We start from the raw sequence: 17172 nt of genomic DNA on the forward strand, positions 1-17172 counted from the left end.
ATCCATTAGCCAAATCAAGAGCAGTTGGTAACCCACCATGGCTGTGTGCCACTATTGATTGCACTTGTGTAAGCATCACTTCAATTTGACTGCTGCTAAGTAGCTTCAACTACGAGTTGCTTAGAGAGATGTTGGATATTTTCCCCCACTTGCTCATGTAACACCTTCTGGCACTAGACAAGCTAACTGTGTGGGGATTGACTCTCTTCCAGTTTCCAGCCAAGCCACTGTATGTTCTGCCCCAACAGTGCATAGTGTTTTCTGCAGTACGATCTTTCAATTAACCTTTTTGTGGGTCATCAAGTACTGTGACAGAATTCTGTCTTCTTTAAAAAAAAATATTTTATTTATTTAATTATTTGAAAGAGAAAGAGGGAGAGAGAAGGAGGGAGGGAGGGACAGAGAGAGAAAGAATTGGTGTGCCAGGGCCTACAGCCACTGCAAACAAACTCCAGACGCATGCGCCCCCTAGTGCATCTGGCTTACGTGGGTCCTGGAGAATCGAACCGAGATCCTTTGGCTTCGCAGGCAAATACCTTAACCGCTAAGCAATCTCTCAAGCCCAGAATTCTGTCTTCTTTTGGGAAACCTTGTAGGTCTCTCTGATCAACAGCTCATTGTAGATGTTACCCACATGCTGGTACTGGGAGTTGCAGGTCAGTGCCAAGGGAAAAGAAGGAAGAAAAATATAGGTAATATAAAAGAGAAAGAGAAGAGAAATAAGAGGGGTGAGAGAGAGAGTAACAGGATAAGATTAAGGAGAGTCTTTATGATATCCTCTCCAGACTCCTGTGAATCAAGTATTCTCTCTAAGCACCTGATGAAGGTTTGACTTTTTAGTATGTCTTTCAGGATGTAGGATCTTTATGGTACCATTTCCATTTGGGTCCAGTTTTTTTGTCCCCCTCACCCCTTACCCTCCTCTCCTGCCCCATCATCTCTATTGTCTGGTCCTCAGATATTTATTAGGTATTTTAGCATCTCGGGCAGATTCAAGTTAGGAGCTACAGAAGAGAGAGAACAATCGATGATGATGATTATTATTTGTTTTTCTGATTGAGTGAGTTCGCTGAGAATGATCTGTTCCAAGTTTGACCAATCACTTATGCATGATAAGGCACTGGTGACTTCCTTGAAATTGTAATCAGTACAACTTTGTCCTTATTCCACTCCAAATACTATCCAATTTAAATGTTTTAGTTTTAAAAATTTGTGTGTTCTACACCCTACAGTTTAAATGTGCATAGACAGATATATTTTTTAAAGATCATAGCAATTTTTCATCATTGCGAATATTCTTACAATAGTTTTGAATTCCTCCAACAGATTTGAACACAATATGTATATCTTCAAATCATTTATTCTAGTCCTTGAAGTGATCTTTTTTACATTTTCTGAGAAAGCTATTTTTGTGTGTTCAGGAAACAGAATTGCCAATTTTGTGGTTGACAATACAGTATACATTTTCTCAAGTGCTGATATAACATGTGTGGGCTACAATGCCTGACAGTCTACTTTTTTGTTGTTGTTTTTTTCAGGTAGGGTCTTGCTCTAACCCAGGCTGTCCTAGAACTTATTATGCAGTTTCAGGCTGTTTTTGAACTCACAGAAATCCCTCTACCTCTGTTTCCTGGGTTCTGGGGCTGGGATTAAAGGTACACACAACCTTGCCTGGGATCTATCTAGCTATCTATCTATTATGTATCGATCATCTATCTGTCTGTCTATCCATCTATCCATCTATCCATCCATCTATCCATCTATCCATCTATCCATCTATCTATCTATCTATCTATCTATCTATCTATCTATCTATCTATCTATCTATCTATCTATCTATCAATCATCTATCTGAGAGTGTGCCAGGGCCTCTCCAGACACATGTGTCACTTTGTGCATCTGGCTTCATGTGGGTACTTGGGAATCAAGTCTGGTCATTAGGCCTTACAGGTAAGTACCTAAACTACTGAGCCATCTCTCCACTCTGACAGTGCCCCCCCCCCAGTTATTTAAAAAAAGTGTGTGTGTGCTCGTGTGCATGCATGTGTGTGTGTATGGGCTGCTCTAGGGCCTCATTACACCTCAAATAAACACCAGATGCTTCTGCCATTTATTGTGTCCAGCTTAAGTGGGTGGTTTGTGAACTGGATCTACTATGGCATTTTTGTAAGCAAGTGCCTATAACCTGGAAAAGTCTTTTCAGCCCCGCTACCCATGTTATTTACCTTCTTTTCACTTAGTACTCCATGTTTGGAAAAGAGAATGTGGAATTAAGTAATCTTGCACCAATTGTTTTGCAGAATAATTGATTTTATGACCATTGAACTCTCTTTAGGATCACTTGTTCAAATAGGGAAAGAATCAGTATTATGTTCCAGCACTTATTTTTATTGTTTTATTCAAATCTTAGAGTAATTGTTAAATGGCTTACCTAAATGAAGTTATAGTGCTATCACAATTTACTTACTCTTTGAAAAGATTAATACACGGTGTACTAGAGTTTATAGTCCCTATTTCAAGTGACTACATATTGGATTCTGATGATATTCTTGAAAGATCACACAGCAATTTGATGATACAACTAAAACCATAATCCTGGAATTTGTATTCTGTGGTGGTTTGAATGTGAATATATGTCTCCCACAAATTCAGGTGTTTTATTTAAGCTTGTAACTTGGGTCTACAGCCACCTGGCTGTAGGAGATATCACTGGGGGGGGGGTCCTGGGTCCAGATCAAAGGTATAGAAGGCAATTTAAGCTCTGGTGGATTTTGTGTTTATTGCTCTTGGTGTTGGATTGTGTCAGTTTTTGTGTCTGCTTGGATGTAGGGAAGTAAGCAGCTTCTTCCACCACTGGTAGAACTTGCTGTGGATCTGTATGCTTGATATAAATCCCTTCCTCACCTCGAATAAACTGTGTCTGTTGGACAAACAGTTGAATGTTTGTCCCAACAATGTTGAGCTGATGATGACAGGCCCTTGCACTTTTTAGCACACCACTGTAATGCTCAAATTCTTACGAAGATGTGGAACATACAACAAGGAGCACTAGATTTAGAAAAAATTAAACAATTTAATGGTAACATACTCTTATTGCCCTCTGCCAATCATAAAATTTTCCTTCTTTAGGTTTAAGTATTGGGTTGATTATATTTTTCTAACCTAAAACTAAGCTCAAAATTGAATACTAACTTCTACCAGGCAAGCTATAAAAGAGATGAGATTATTTCAAGATTTCCTGTGTTATCTCCCCAGAGTGTTAAATGCAAACTCTTTAATTATTGTTCATCTCACTCCAAGAACATCATTTGATAGAAAATGATATTTCTATCAAGCAACATGTAGAATGTAGAACACTTTAATATAAACATTTCCAGAATATAAATTAAATTTATCAACCACTTTTAAAAGTATATATCATCTAAGTTTATTATAGACTATTTAGTTTTCCACTTTCAGGACTAATAAATACAAAAATACACTGCAACTTAAATTTACCAAAAAAAAAGTTAGTGTAAGTTGTTTCATACACTTTCATTAGAGAAAACTGAGAAACAAAACACACAATAAAAAAATAACATCAAAACTAACAGAAACTCCAAAAGGAATGGATTATGCAAGGTATGGTCTCATACAAACCTGAACATGCTTGCAAGAGTAAACAAGACTGAGAAAAAGCCCCACAAACTTTCAACATAGAAATACACATATAACACAAATATCATGACACCTGTTTTTAAACCTTTCTTTAATCTTAATGGAAAAAAAAAAACTGGAAAGTTTAAAATCAAGAGTTGAAGGATTATGGAGATGGCTCAATGGTTCAAGGTGCTTTACTTGTAAAGCCTACTGGCCTATGGTTGATTCTGCCCAACACTCATATAAAGCCCTACACAAAGTGGCACATGTATCTGTGATCCCAATGTGCCTATGACATTGGGACATGGAGTCAGGAGAATCCAAAGCTCAATAGACTGGCCCTTCTTTTGTATTAGCAAGAAACCCTGGCTCAAAGAAGGTGGAAGGACAGCACAGACACCTTGAAGTTGTCCTCTGACCTCCACATGTACACACATACCAATACATACACACACATAATTAAGAATATCTAGTTGACTAATTTCATAACATTGAATCTTTTGTCTTTGCTTTCATAGTTTTTTTCTCTTTTGTTTACCTCATATTTTTGCTTCTCAGACACTTAGGTTTAGGCTTTTGGCTTTTTTCAATCAAATTTTGAGTGGAGGGAGAAGATGGGTAGAGGGGGAGAAAAGAGCAGAAAGAGAGGGACAGAGACTGACTGATTCAGTTTTCTAGAACTGATACTGTTATCTGCCTCTTCTCATTTGAAGCTCCTGTTTTTATCTAAACTGATTTTCTTGACCAATTTCTTCATTCTTGTTTAAATAAAACTAAATGTTAGAAATCCCACTGAAAACACATTGAAAATGCTTTCAAAAAGGCCAGAATTAGGCATTTTATAGATTTGTTTCTTCTTTCATTTTTTGCACATAAAAAACTTAGCTTTCCTGAACTGACACTACATACCTTTCCTTGTGTTCATTATCATTATCATTACTATTTTGTTTGAACCATTCTTTGATAAAGTACAATTTCAAAATCCAAGAATTGATTCATCCCAAAGCATTTCTTCTTCTGTCCTTTCTTCAATAGATTTCTTTTTTTCTTTCTTGTGCTCTTTCTTTTCTTGTGCTCGTTCTTTCCTGTGTTCCTCTTTTTCAGAGGATACATCATAGGATTTTTTCTTTTTGTGATGCTTAATCTTTCCTGAATTGACTTTAACTTTATTGTCCCCTCCTTTGCAGTGTTTGGCACTCTTGTCTTTATCTAAATTCTTATCCTGGCAACTCTTCTTTTTATGCTTGGACTGTTCCTTCTCTGACTTTTCTTTGCCTTCCTCCAAGTGTCGTTTTCTCTTTTGATGTCTCCTTTTATGACTTGCTTGAAGGTCACTGATATTGTCATTTGAGGAAAAGTGTCTGTAAACTTCATGCTCTATGCTATGTGGGCCAGAGTTATTTTCATGCTGACTAAGGCTCAGGGGAACTGGTTTTTCAGAGAATAAATCTCTAGTGACTTGACAGTAGCTCTCAGACTCTTGTCTCTGTTTGTTCACATAATCTGGTAAATAATGAGGTAATTCATTTTCTAGTGCATGTGAACTATTGTACGGATATGTATACATCTGGAAAGTCTCAAATGGGTGCCTTTGCTCAAACATTTTATGTTTGGATAGTCTATCACCCATTTCTTTATAACTCTGGGTTTCCACAAAGTGATCAACTGGTTTTTTGAAAGAGGTTTTTGGCTTTAGTCCTACAGATTCATGCACTTTTCTGTAATCATAAAGCTCATCTTGAAACATACAATTTCTTTTATTTGAAAAAGATGGTAACCATTGAGGTAACTGGCCTTCCACTGGTGGACCACTGTATTGTCGTTGGTAGGAGTGAGGTGTCTCAAATGTAAATCTTCGCTCACACATTCTTTGTCTGTGTTTAGAATCAACTCTTTCTTTGTACCTATGGTCCCAATATCTATTGTTTTCTCTAATATTTCTAAAATAAATCTTGGGATCTAGTCCTCTGGATTTTTGCACTTTGATGTAATCTTCAAGCTCATATTGGAAAGGGTCATATATCTTTGAATGAACTGGTAAACAATGAGGCAACTGGTTTTCTAATACTTGTGAATGATTATTTGGTTCTGGGCACATCCAGAAAATGTCAGGTGGGAGTGTTTGTCCAAACATTTTATGCATGTGTCTGAAATCAGTCACTTCTCTAGACCCATGAAAGTCCAAGAAATTATCTTCCATATTTCTAAAATATGTTTTGGACTCACATTCTCTGGATTTCTTCACATTGAGATAATCTGCATATCTATCTTTGTAAGAACTGCGTGTGTTCTTTGAATTCTTCACTCGATTGATAACATGGGATTCCCTGAAAAGCAAATAATAGAAAGTTCTGGTTATTATAATATCTTATTCTGAATATGCTTTGCCATCAAAGTATTAGTTTCAACAAACAAAATCAAGAAAAATTCACAAAAATTATAAAACATACTACATTAACAAAACTATAAAGAATGAATTTTTGTGCTAAAAGATGTAGCAGTGATAACCAGATATCTCTTGAGCATCTGAACAATTTTAAACAAGAACTTTTCTCAGAAGATGGCCATTTAAATATGTTTAACACTTTCACTCTCTCCAAGATATTCAAACAAAGCTACAGGTGAATGACTATAGGGTGCCATGGAAAGATACTGCAGTACAACAGTAGAAAACAAGATGAAACGCATGAATATAGGATGTCAGAACTATAAGATTTAAATAGAAAGCCCTAACATCATGTATGCACTAGCAAGTAGGGAGAAGGCAAGATTTCCCTCAGTAAGACTATAGGCAGAAGAGAGAAGGAAACACTTAGTGAGCTCTGAAGTACAGAAATCAGAACCTTGCAGAAATATAGCTTAGGAAGATTTATGCTCTGCAACAGCAAGCTTGTGCTAAGGAAGATATTTTCTGTATCATAATAAATCATCTTAAGAAATGTCCTACACTCTGATCTTACTGCATTTTATAATTTATTTATAATTCCCTGCATTTTAGCATCTCCAAGCCTAAATTGTCTCTCTGCTTCACTAAGTGAATACATTTTTCAGACTAGAAAAATCAACAAAGAAACTTAAAAGTTAAACTATTCCATAAAAATAATTAGTTAAATACATTTCTATAGAATATTCTATCCAAGAGCAATAGAATATCTATTCTCAGCAGCTTATGAAACTATGAGCCAAGGAAGCAATTACTACTGTGAAGAGATAGCCTACAAGCTGGGAGAAATTCATTGCCATTCAGTCAGCCATCAGAATGGTAATATTCAGTATATATAATGAAAGCATATAATAAATAGAAAAAGGACAAATAATCTGGTTAATAAATGGGCAAATGAGCTGAAGAGACAATCTAAAAAGAACCATAAATAGCCAATAAATATTGAAACAGTTATTCCACATATTCAACCATCGGGAAAATACAAACCAAAATTTCATTGAAATTCTATTTCACCCTAGTCATAAAGGTTATCATCAGGAAAATAAAAGACAACAAATATTGGTGATGATGAAGGAAGAAATAAATGGTTAGATATTGTTGATAGGAATGCAAATTAGTGCAGGCATTATTTAAATCAGAATAGAAGTTGCTCAAAAAACTCAAACTAGAACAGTAAAAAAGAAAAAAAATCCTCAAAATTGAACTACTTTATGATATTACTATACTACTCTTATGTACATACCCAAAGGAATCCAAGTTGGCATGCAATAGATATAGCTACAATCTATGTTTAATATGTTTAATATAGTAATTCACTATAGCCAACTTACAGAATCAACCAAAGTGCCTATCCATGGCTGAATGGATGTGGTAGTTTGAATTTATGTGCCCCAACAGACTCAAATGTTTTATTAAAGTTGTAATTTGAATTTATAGCCACCTGGCTGGAGGAAGTGTCACTGTAGTCCAGCCCTAATGTGCTACTGGGAATGGATGTGTTTCCAGTCTAAAGGTATGCAGAGTACTTGAATTCTGCCTGGGGTTTCTGAAATGTGCTTGTATTTAGTGGTTATGGTGGTAGTTTCTCCTCTCTGTGTTTGTAGATCTGTGAAAGGGGGACATCTTCTTCTGCCATAATGGAACTTCCCCTGCATGTGTAACCCTGAAATAAATGCCATTCCTCCCATAAACTGTGTGTGGTTTGGGGGTTCATCCCAGCAATGTGGAGGTGACTGTGACAATGGATAAATGCAAGGAATAAAATATTATTCAATCATAAAGAAGAATAAAATCAAATTGCAGAAAAATGAATATAATTGAAAGTCATCATGGGAAGTTAAAATAGCCAGATTCAGAAAGAAAAAAAAAATCCATGTTTTCTCTTATATGTGTAATATAGATTTTAAAAGTAATAAAAGTATGGATTAGCAGTTAAGGTGCTTGCCTGTGAAGCCTAAGAACTCATGTTTGAATCTCTATGTCCCATGTAGCCAGATGCAGTGACACAAAGTATGCAGTATTGCACATGCGCCACAAGGGGATGCACACATCTAGAGTTTGTTCAGAGTGGCTGAAGGCCCTGGCATGACCATTCTCGCTCGCTCCCTGCCTCTCTCTCTCTCAAAAATAAAAAGAAAGTAATAAAAAAGTAGAAGGGGCATTATTATGGAAGAGGAAGAAAAGCTAATAAGGGACAATGGGTGGTAAATGTAATTGAAGTTATTTTCCCATCCCTGAAATTATATATGGGAACAGTTATTTTGTGTAAACAGTTAATTTTGTGTAATTAATATATGTCAAGAAATATTATCAAGGCTTAGATAAATGGGAGAATGGGCATAGAAAATTAGACATAACTGATGCCACTTTAGTACTATGAATGTTAAAACATGCTTTAGTATGTTGCTAATGAACATTAGCCCTAATAAATGGTCTGATTTGAATGTCATAGTGTTTTTAAATCCAGTTAATTCTATAGCTATAAAGAGGAGAAAATTTTCATTCTGAATGAGATTATTTTTAAAGTCTAAATGTAGTTTATTTTGACAAGCATGATAATTTAGCTCCTAAGAATTTAGACTCAAATAGTATACCATTAGAATAAAATAGTAAGTCCTATGCTTTACTTTTAACAGCAACAAGCCAATTATACAAAAGTTAAGTGGCCCTCTGTCCTGCTATCTGATCTTCTCTCTCCTCAATTGGCCCCTTATTTCTCCTTTACTTCAAATTAGACTTGACTAAACACTTATTTAACTCTTACTATGTCATACCAACTATTTTACATGAATTATATATTTCGTTATAGCACTCATGTATCAGAGCTTCTAAAGTTATTCACATGGAAGAAAAATGGATCTGTATCCTGATCTATGTCTAACAGCAAGACTTTTTCCTTAACTACTATACTTCATTGGAAAAATGATTTATCTATCACCAAGTCCCTGGAACTAAGACAACCTTCCACAGTTGCTTTGAATTTGAATAATCAGCATAAAAATTAACCTTTGGCACCTCTAAAGAGAAATACAAGTCTGTCTGATAAGCATGGGTAACAATTTTGCAGCTCTGCCAGTATACTAGTGAGACTAGAAAACACGTTTCGGGACATTAGTATGAAATATGATACAAATACCAACTACTCTTCCAAACAACTGATAAGGAAATAAATGTCTAGAAAGTATGTAAAATATATTAAAGGGTAGTAGGAACCTTGGTCTTTAGTGTCACAGGAGCATTTTGACTACAACAGAAAAGCCACTTACTTAATTTGATGCTCACGTCCTTGCATGTGGGACCGGAACATATGTAAAGATGTAAAGGTAATTCTGCAAATATGACATATGTATGTTTTCATTTTCAATGCTGAAAAACAACCCAGAGAGCTCAAGTTATGAAGGCTATTATAAATGTATAATCATACAATGCTAAAGTGAAATAATAATTTATTGAAGATATCTACTTGAAGTGTCTCAATAAAGATTAGCTTCACAGAGGTGACATCAGTCAAAGTCAGTTCATAGAGTTAACCTCTGAGACTTCATGTCCTCTCAATTTACATGTCCAGAATTCTCTGACTACCATACATCTATAGTCTTTACTTATCTTCTAAGAATCTACTATCTGCTTGCTTACTATTGCTATAAAGAGGTATAGGAGTGTGATGGTTTGAATTAGATGTCCTACATAAACTTATTTGTTCTGAATACATTGTCTCCCGCCTGTGGGAATTTGTGAGGTGGAGCCTTTATCTAGGGGGTGTGTTATTGGGGGTGGGCTGAGGTGTGTTTTAGTCAGCTTCCCCTTAGTAGACCCTGACTCACTCTCCTGTTGCTGTTATCCACCTGATGTGGCAGAGGTGATATCTAGCCTCTGCTCAAGCTATGTTTTCTTCTGCCATTTCAGAGCTTCTCTTTGAAACTGTAAGCCAAAAAAAATCCTTTCCTCCCATAAAATGCTTTTGGTTGGGGGTTTGTCCCAGCATCAAGAAGATAACTAACACACAAAATTGGTATCAGTGGAGTGGGGTCATTGAGGGTAGAAATCTGGTTGGCTTCTGACCTTTTGGGATTGATTGCAGAAGATGTAAAAATTTGAAACCTTGGACTAAGGGACAACTTGCAGTGCTATAAGCAGAATTTGATGGAACATTCTTGACAGAGCTGAAAGACCTAAATTCAGAGGAACCATATATGGACTATGAAGGACTGGATTATGAGGAGGAAAACAGGCTTTGTGCACATTGGGCTAGAAGCATAAGGTGTGAGAGTGAGAGCTCACTACATTCTGCCTGTGTCATGAGAACTTGAGAAAGATTGAGTTTAGAAGAAACAGATTGGTGCTTTTAGATGAACTGGGCACAGAAATAAATAAAAGGCAGGTTGGAGACTACAACCTGTTTCACCTGCAGTTGTTTGAGAGCTAACAGCTATTGAGATTGGACCAGATACTCTGCTTTGAGACAGCAGGAGGAATGCTGATTCTTTTGAAAGAGGAGGCCTTAATGCTGAAGGAGAGTCCAGCTCTCCAAAGATGGCTTTATTCCACCATGGATTAACAATATGGCAATGAAGTCCATCTGGTACCATGGGAGTATAACACATGTAGGAAAGAAAGAGTTGTTGACTTTGCAACATCATTTATTTTTAGAAATTGCCACTGGGCAATGTGAGTTAGGGATGTTGGAGTCCCTGTATGGAAGGCCCAATGGATCTAAAAGGATGAACCATGGGTTTCAATGGAGACTCCTGGATCTTAGAAATGCCAGGACTATAGGATGGCTACCAAGGAGAGCAAATGGCTTATGTCCTGGGCCAAAGGAGTCCAACTGGAGGGTCAGAAATGAAAGCCCAGAGACTTCATCACTGGTTTTGGAGCCATAGGATTTTTTTTTTCCTTATTTCTTTTCGATCTTCCATTGGTTAAATCTTCCCTTGCTATACTCAATGCTTTCTTTTCCAGTGTGAATATTTACTCTGAACCATCATGCATTACTGTTTTTATAAGCTCATAGTTAAGAGACTTAGGACTATAGACTGTGAGGATGTTTGAACAGTGTTGGTATTGATAAAAACTATGGGGACTTTTAAGTTGGACTGAATGAATTTAATATCATCAAATATTTGCGAGTTTATGGGAACCAGGAGCAGAATGTGGCTGTTTAAATGAGATGTCCCTCATAACTCATATGTTCTGAATGCTTGGTTCCTAGTTGATGGTAATTTGTGAGGTGGAGCCTTGCTAGATGTGGTGGTTTGATTCAGATGTTCCCCATAAACTTAGAAGCTCTAAATGCTAAGTTCGCAGATGATGGAGATTTGGGAATCAATGCCTCCTGGAGGGACCGTATTATTGGGGGCAGGCTTATGGGTATTATAGCCAGTTTCTCCTTGCCAATGTTTGGAAGAATCTCCTGCTCATGTCTGTTAGATGTTGGCCAGGAGGTGATGTCCACTCTCTGTTCATGTCATTGTTTTCCCCTGCCATCATGGAGCTTCTCTTAGAGTCCATAAGCAAAAATAACCACCCCCTTTTGTCTCACATGTTGCTCTTGGTCAGGTGATGCAAACCTGATGGCAACAATAAAGATGGTACCAAGAGTGGCATCATTGCTTCTAGAAACCTGACTGTGTGGTTGTTGGCCTTTTGGAAATGCTTTCCAAGAGGAATGTGGAAGTATTTGAAACCTTGACCTATAAGACTCCTTGCAGTGCTATAAATATAACTTGATGGACTATTTTGGTCAGATTTGAAAGACCCGAATGTAGTAAGAACTATGGACTGTGAGATTTGGTTTCTGAGGGTGAAAAAGAGCTTTAATTGGACTGGGCTAGAAGCAGTTTGTGTGAGAGGCTTGCTGTTATGCCTGTGTCCTGTGAATTTGTGCAGGATTGCTTTGTGTAGAAATAGACTGGAATGAGCAGAGGAATATGACACAAAAAAATGAAATCTTTTGGCCAAAATTGTTTCCCATTCAGCTGTAATTGTATGAGAGATTACAACCATTGATACTGGGCCAGCTGAAGGAGAATCCTGTTCTTCAAAGTCTGCTTTATTCCTCCCTCCCTGGATTAACAAAATGGCACTCCATCTAGTATTATGGAGTATAGGAAATTCAGGAAAGAGAGGGCTACTGAATGTGCAACTTGGTTTTGTGTTTTGGAAACAGCCATGGGCAGTATTAGGCAGGCTTACTGAATTGTCTGCATGGAGACTGATGGAGCCATGAGGATGAACTATAACAGGCTGCAATGGAGACACAGTGGAGATGCTGGAACCATGAAATGGCTGCTAAGGAGAGCCACCAGTGCCAGATGAAGTTTTCCAGAACTGTGAGTAGGCTAGCTGGAGGGGCAGAATGGGAACTCCAAAGACTTGTTGCTGGTTAGAATTATCAGACTTGGAGATTTGTCACTGACAAGAGTTGTTAGACTTGGAACTACAGAGTTTGATGTTTGCCCTGTATTAAATCTTGTATTGGTTGAGTATTTCTTTGCTATACTCAGTGCCATCTTTTGCAGTGTGACTGTTTATTCTGTGCCATTATGGGTTTGGGGAGGATTTTTTGATATCATGGCTTAGTTAAAAGATCTTGAGTTATGGGAATATCTGAACATCATGGGATTAATAAAAACTATGGAGACTTTTAAAGATCGACTAAATGCACTACATTTTACATCATGGATGATTATCATTTTATGGGGGCCAGGGGCAGAATGTGGTGGTTTGATTCAAGTGTTCCCCCAAAACTTAGGTATTGTAAATGCTAGATACCCAGCTGATGGAGATTTGGGAATTAATGCCACCTGGAGGCAGTGTATTGTTGGGGTGGGCTGTGGGTATTATATACAGCTTGCCAGTTTTTAATACAATCTCCTGTTGCTATTGTCTACCTGACGTTGGGCAGGAGGTGATCTCTATGCTTTGCTCATGCCATCATTTTCCCTTGCTAACATCAAGCTTCCCCTTGAGTCTATAAGCCAAAATAAACACTTTTGTCACACAAGCTGCTCTTGGAGGGTGATTTTAGCCAGCATTGTGATCCTGACTGCAATACTGAAGAAGGTGAATTGTTGGGGGGCAGGCTTAGGATTATTATAGCCATCTTGCCTTTGGTAGATCTTGGCTCACTCTCCTGCTGATGTTTTCTTTCAGATATGGCAGCAGTGAAGTACAGCCTCTACACTTCCCATGGATTGCCCTGCCATCATGGAGCTTACCCTTGAGGCCATAAGCCAAAATTAATATTTTTCTCTAATCAAGTGCCTTTGGTTGGTGTTTCATCCATCAATGAGAGGATAACAGCAATAAGGCAGCACCTCAGATTTAGTACAGGTCACCAAATTTTGACTCATAGTTTCATAACCAAACTCTTTTTGTTGGTTTTAATTCATATTCCATCTAACCAAAACATGAATTAACACATAAATTTCAGAAAGCTGTTGCTTACTTTCTTATTTGATATCAGTGTCATATATTAGTTAACAAAAGTAACTTTCACAAATTTTAGATGACAGGTTTAGTTAGTCCACCCACAAGATTAAAGGTGATACCAAATTTTTGAAACTAAATACCTAGTTACTAATTCAAATGGATGAAATACTATTAAAAAATGAACCTGTATTATAGCTACATCACTAGTCTACTTCTAAGGTAGAATTAGAAATAGATTTAGGGCTGGAGAGATGGCTTAGCAGTTAAGCGCTTGCCTGTGAAGCCTAAGGACCCCGGTTCGAGGCTTGGTTCCCCAGGTCCCACGTTAGCCAGATGCGCAAGGGGGCGCACGCATCTGGAGTTTGTTTGCAGAGGCTGGAAGCCCTGGCGCGCCCATTCTCTCTCTCTCCCTCTATCTGTCTTTCTCTCTGTGTCTTCATAATAATAAATTTAAATAAATTTAAAAAAAGAAATAGATTTAATCTCTAAATCTCACTAATCTTCCACTTTATCCTTAGTGAGAAAAAGAAAATTAATAACTTTTATGTGCCAAATATAAAAATGTTTCATTCTAGGGAGAAGGCATTAAATTAGTAATATAGTGATTTGAGGGATATACAAAGTCACCTTCTTTGAAATCAAATGACATTGATCACTGAAAGAACATCAGGCAAAAACATTAAATTGGGCTAGAGAGATGGCTTAGTGGTTAAGGTGTTTGCCTGCAAAGCCAAAGGACCAAGTTTGAATTCCCCAGGACCCATGTAAGCCAGATGGACAAGGGGGCACATGTATCTGCAGTTCGTTTGCAGTGGCTGGAAGACCTGGTGCACCCATTCTCTCTCTCTTTACCTCTTTCTACCTGCCTATTTCTGTATTTCTCTCTCAAATAAATACATAACAATAAATAAAAAATTTAAAACATCAAATTAATAATTACAAAATGTATTAGCCTTTGTCTGAGCAATATTATTCAAAGAAACAAAATAAACCTGTCAAAGGAAAAGAAAGATGCTGGCACTGATGATCATAAGAACCTGTTCACTTTTGACATACAGTTAATGACCACAAAACTCAGTAGTTTACATCAAATCCGAAGGAATGTTTTGATAAGGGTGTTCAGGAGATACATTACAGAGAGGTAGCTTTTTCAATAAACAGTGTTGGGAAAATTGAACATCGCTATCCATAAAAGGGTAGGTAGTCTTATAACTCTCACCAGTTATAAAAATCATATTAAAATGGATCAAAGACTTAAATGTAGGGCCTTATTTGAAATTATTAGTATAAAACACAAAGAATATACTTTAGGGCATTATAATAGGCAAGGCTTGTTTTTAGACAAGATACCATTGTGCCAGAACCAAATCAAAATAAACAAATGAAACTTCATAAAACTTAATATTTTCTTCTGGAAAAAAGAAATACTTACAGAGTGACCAGGCAACCTACAAATTGGACAATATTTGCAACTTATGCATCTGACAATGGATTGATATTCAGAATACATAAGGTACTCCAAAATCTCAGTACCACAAAAACCCAAAACCTGATTTGATGGGAACATAAGTTAGAACAGTCATTAAAGCCAGGTGTGGTGACACATGGCTTTAATTTCAGCACTTAGAAAACAGGGGAAGGATAACCACTGTGAGTTTGAGGACATCCTGAGGCTATATAGTGAATTCCAGGCCAGCCTGGGCTATAGTGAAACCCTCCCTTAAAAATCCAAACAAAAAACAAAAACAGAAACAACAACAAAAAAGAAAACTCTAACATAATCCTTTAATTGCAATACTGGTGTTGCAGTTAGCTTCACATTGCTAAGACAAAACATCCAAACAGAAAAAGCCTATGGGGGAAGGGGTTTATTTCAGGCTTATAAATATCAGGGGAACACCATCAATGGTGAAGGAAGCTGGCTCACTTAAATACATCCAAGCAGAGGGACATGATCAAATAGCCAATATCACAGAACACAAGCAGCCAGAGTTCAAACTGCTCTCCTTGCCTTATGGCTGGACTCAAGATATACCCCCAAACACAGCTTAGGGTTGGCTTCCAAAATCCACCCCTAGTAGCATTTCCTCTTCTCCAGTAGGTTTCTGCACACTGAAGACTCAAGATTCAAGCCTGAGTTTATAGGGCCATGCATTTAAACCACTACATTGCACCCCTGGCACCCATAGACTCATGATTATATCACAATGTAAATGGCATTCAGTTCAATTCCAAAGGTCCCCATAAACTTTACCAACTTTAAGATTGTTACGAACTCCAAAGTGCCATATGAGTTTTGAGACTGTCTTTTAATTGTGAGTCCTATAAAATCAAAACAAGTTACATACTTCCAACACATAATGGTGACACAGAGTAAACATTTCCATTGCTGTAAGGTAATAACAAGGGACTGGACCAATACAAATCAATAGCCATCAGGTAGACATAAAACGTCTGCAGTTCAAGTCCAACATGCATAAACAATGATGGCAGTCTCTAGGTTTTCTAATTTTACTCATTCAGCTGGGCTGAATACCCCAGGTAAGACTTTAATTCTGAGCCAGCAGTGCTTCTTGGTAGTTGTTGTATAGTGCTGGCACATATAAAAGATCTTCAGAGTTGGACAAGGTTGCACATGCATTTAATCCTAGTACTTGGGATGAAGAGACAGAAGGATCACTGTGAGTTTGAGGCTACTCTGAGAGTACATAGTGAATTCCAGGTCAGCCCGAGCTAGAGTGAGATCCTACCTCAAAAAACAAAAAAATCTAAACCATCTTCAGGTCTCCACTGCAAACCATGGTCCATCTTTATAGCTCCATACAATGATCAAGTTTGACCTTCAATATAGAGTACAGGGATTCCAACAACCCTGTTTCACATGGTACATCTCAGCAGTATCTTCTGATTAAACTTCAGAAAATGGCCTCACTGGTCTCTACAAAGGGATATCACCCTGTGTCACATGACACAACTCAACAGCAGCTCCTAGTACTGTTTTCACATTATGATATGCTTTCCTGCATTTTCAATGCAAAACAGTTGGCCCACCCTTAGTGGGGGTAATCGGTTTAACAGTTGTAGTCTCAGCAACATAAAACCAGTCTCTGTACTTGTAACTTTAAACTTGGCTGATTTTTTTTTTTTTTTCCTGTGATAAACCATACATCTTTCATATCATTCTGCGAAACACACCAGGGAATTACTTTTAAATTCAACCTTGATCAAATTCTCTGGACATGGGTACAGGAACACAGCCATCCTCTATGCCAGCAGCCCAGTTCCAACAAATTTCTTTGCTGTCTTCCTTTCTTCTTTGAAACTCAATACTCCAAGCTTTCACAATCTAAAATTCTCTCTGCATTTAGCATTTTCAAACTCTTAGCAGAATATTCCATCAAACTTGGCTTACCACTCTGTAAGGCTTCTGCAGTATCAAGTATCAAGCCCTTTCACATTCCTCCAACACACAAGTTCCAAAAGACCAAAATCCACATGGTAAAATTCATCTCAGTAATGACCCTACTCTTACTGTTTCAGTAATTTCTTGTTGCTGAGACAAACATCCAACCAGCCATAATTTATGGGAGGAAGACAGTTTATTTCAGCCTTAAAGAGTACAACAGAATACCATCAATGGTGGAAGAAGCTGGCTT

At 37.4% G+C, this 17172-nt stretch overlaps 1 protein-coding gene across 6 annotated transcripts in view; it reads right to left on the reverse strand.

Moving 5' to 3' along the window:
• Positions 1 to 3487: 3487 nt before the first annotated feature.
• Zmat1 (zinc finger matrin-type 1) overlaps positions 3488 to 17172 on the reverse strand; it is an 82165-nt gene continuing 68480 nt past the window's right edge. For all 6 annotated transcript variants that reach the window (XM_045141038.1, XM_045141042.1, XM_045141041.1 and 3 more), the window contains 2 exons: positions 9349 to 9448; positions 3488 to 5966 (listed from right to left, as the gene is read on the reverse strand). In XM_045141038.1, the coding sequence (XP_044996973.1) occupies positions 4616 to 5966; positions 9349 to 9448 (1451 nt within the window). In that variant the 3' untranslated portion in view covers positions 3488 to 4615. The remainder of the gene's footprint in view (positions 5967 to 9348; positions 9449 to 17172) is intronic.

Source organism: Jaculus jaculus, chromosome X, assembly GCF_020740685.1.
Source record: "Jaculus jaculus isolate mJacJac1 chromosome X, mJacJac1.mat.Y.cur, whole genome shotgun sequence".
Taxonomy (NCBI): Eukaryota; Metazoa; Chordata; class Mammalia; order Rodentia; family Dipodidae; genus Jaculus; species Jaculus jaculus.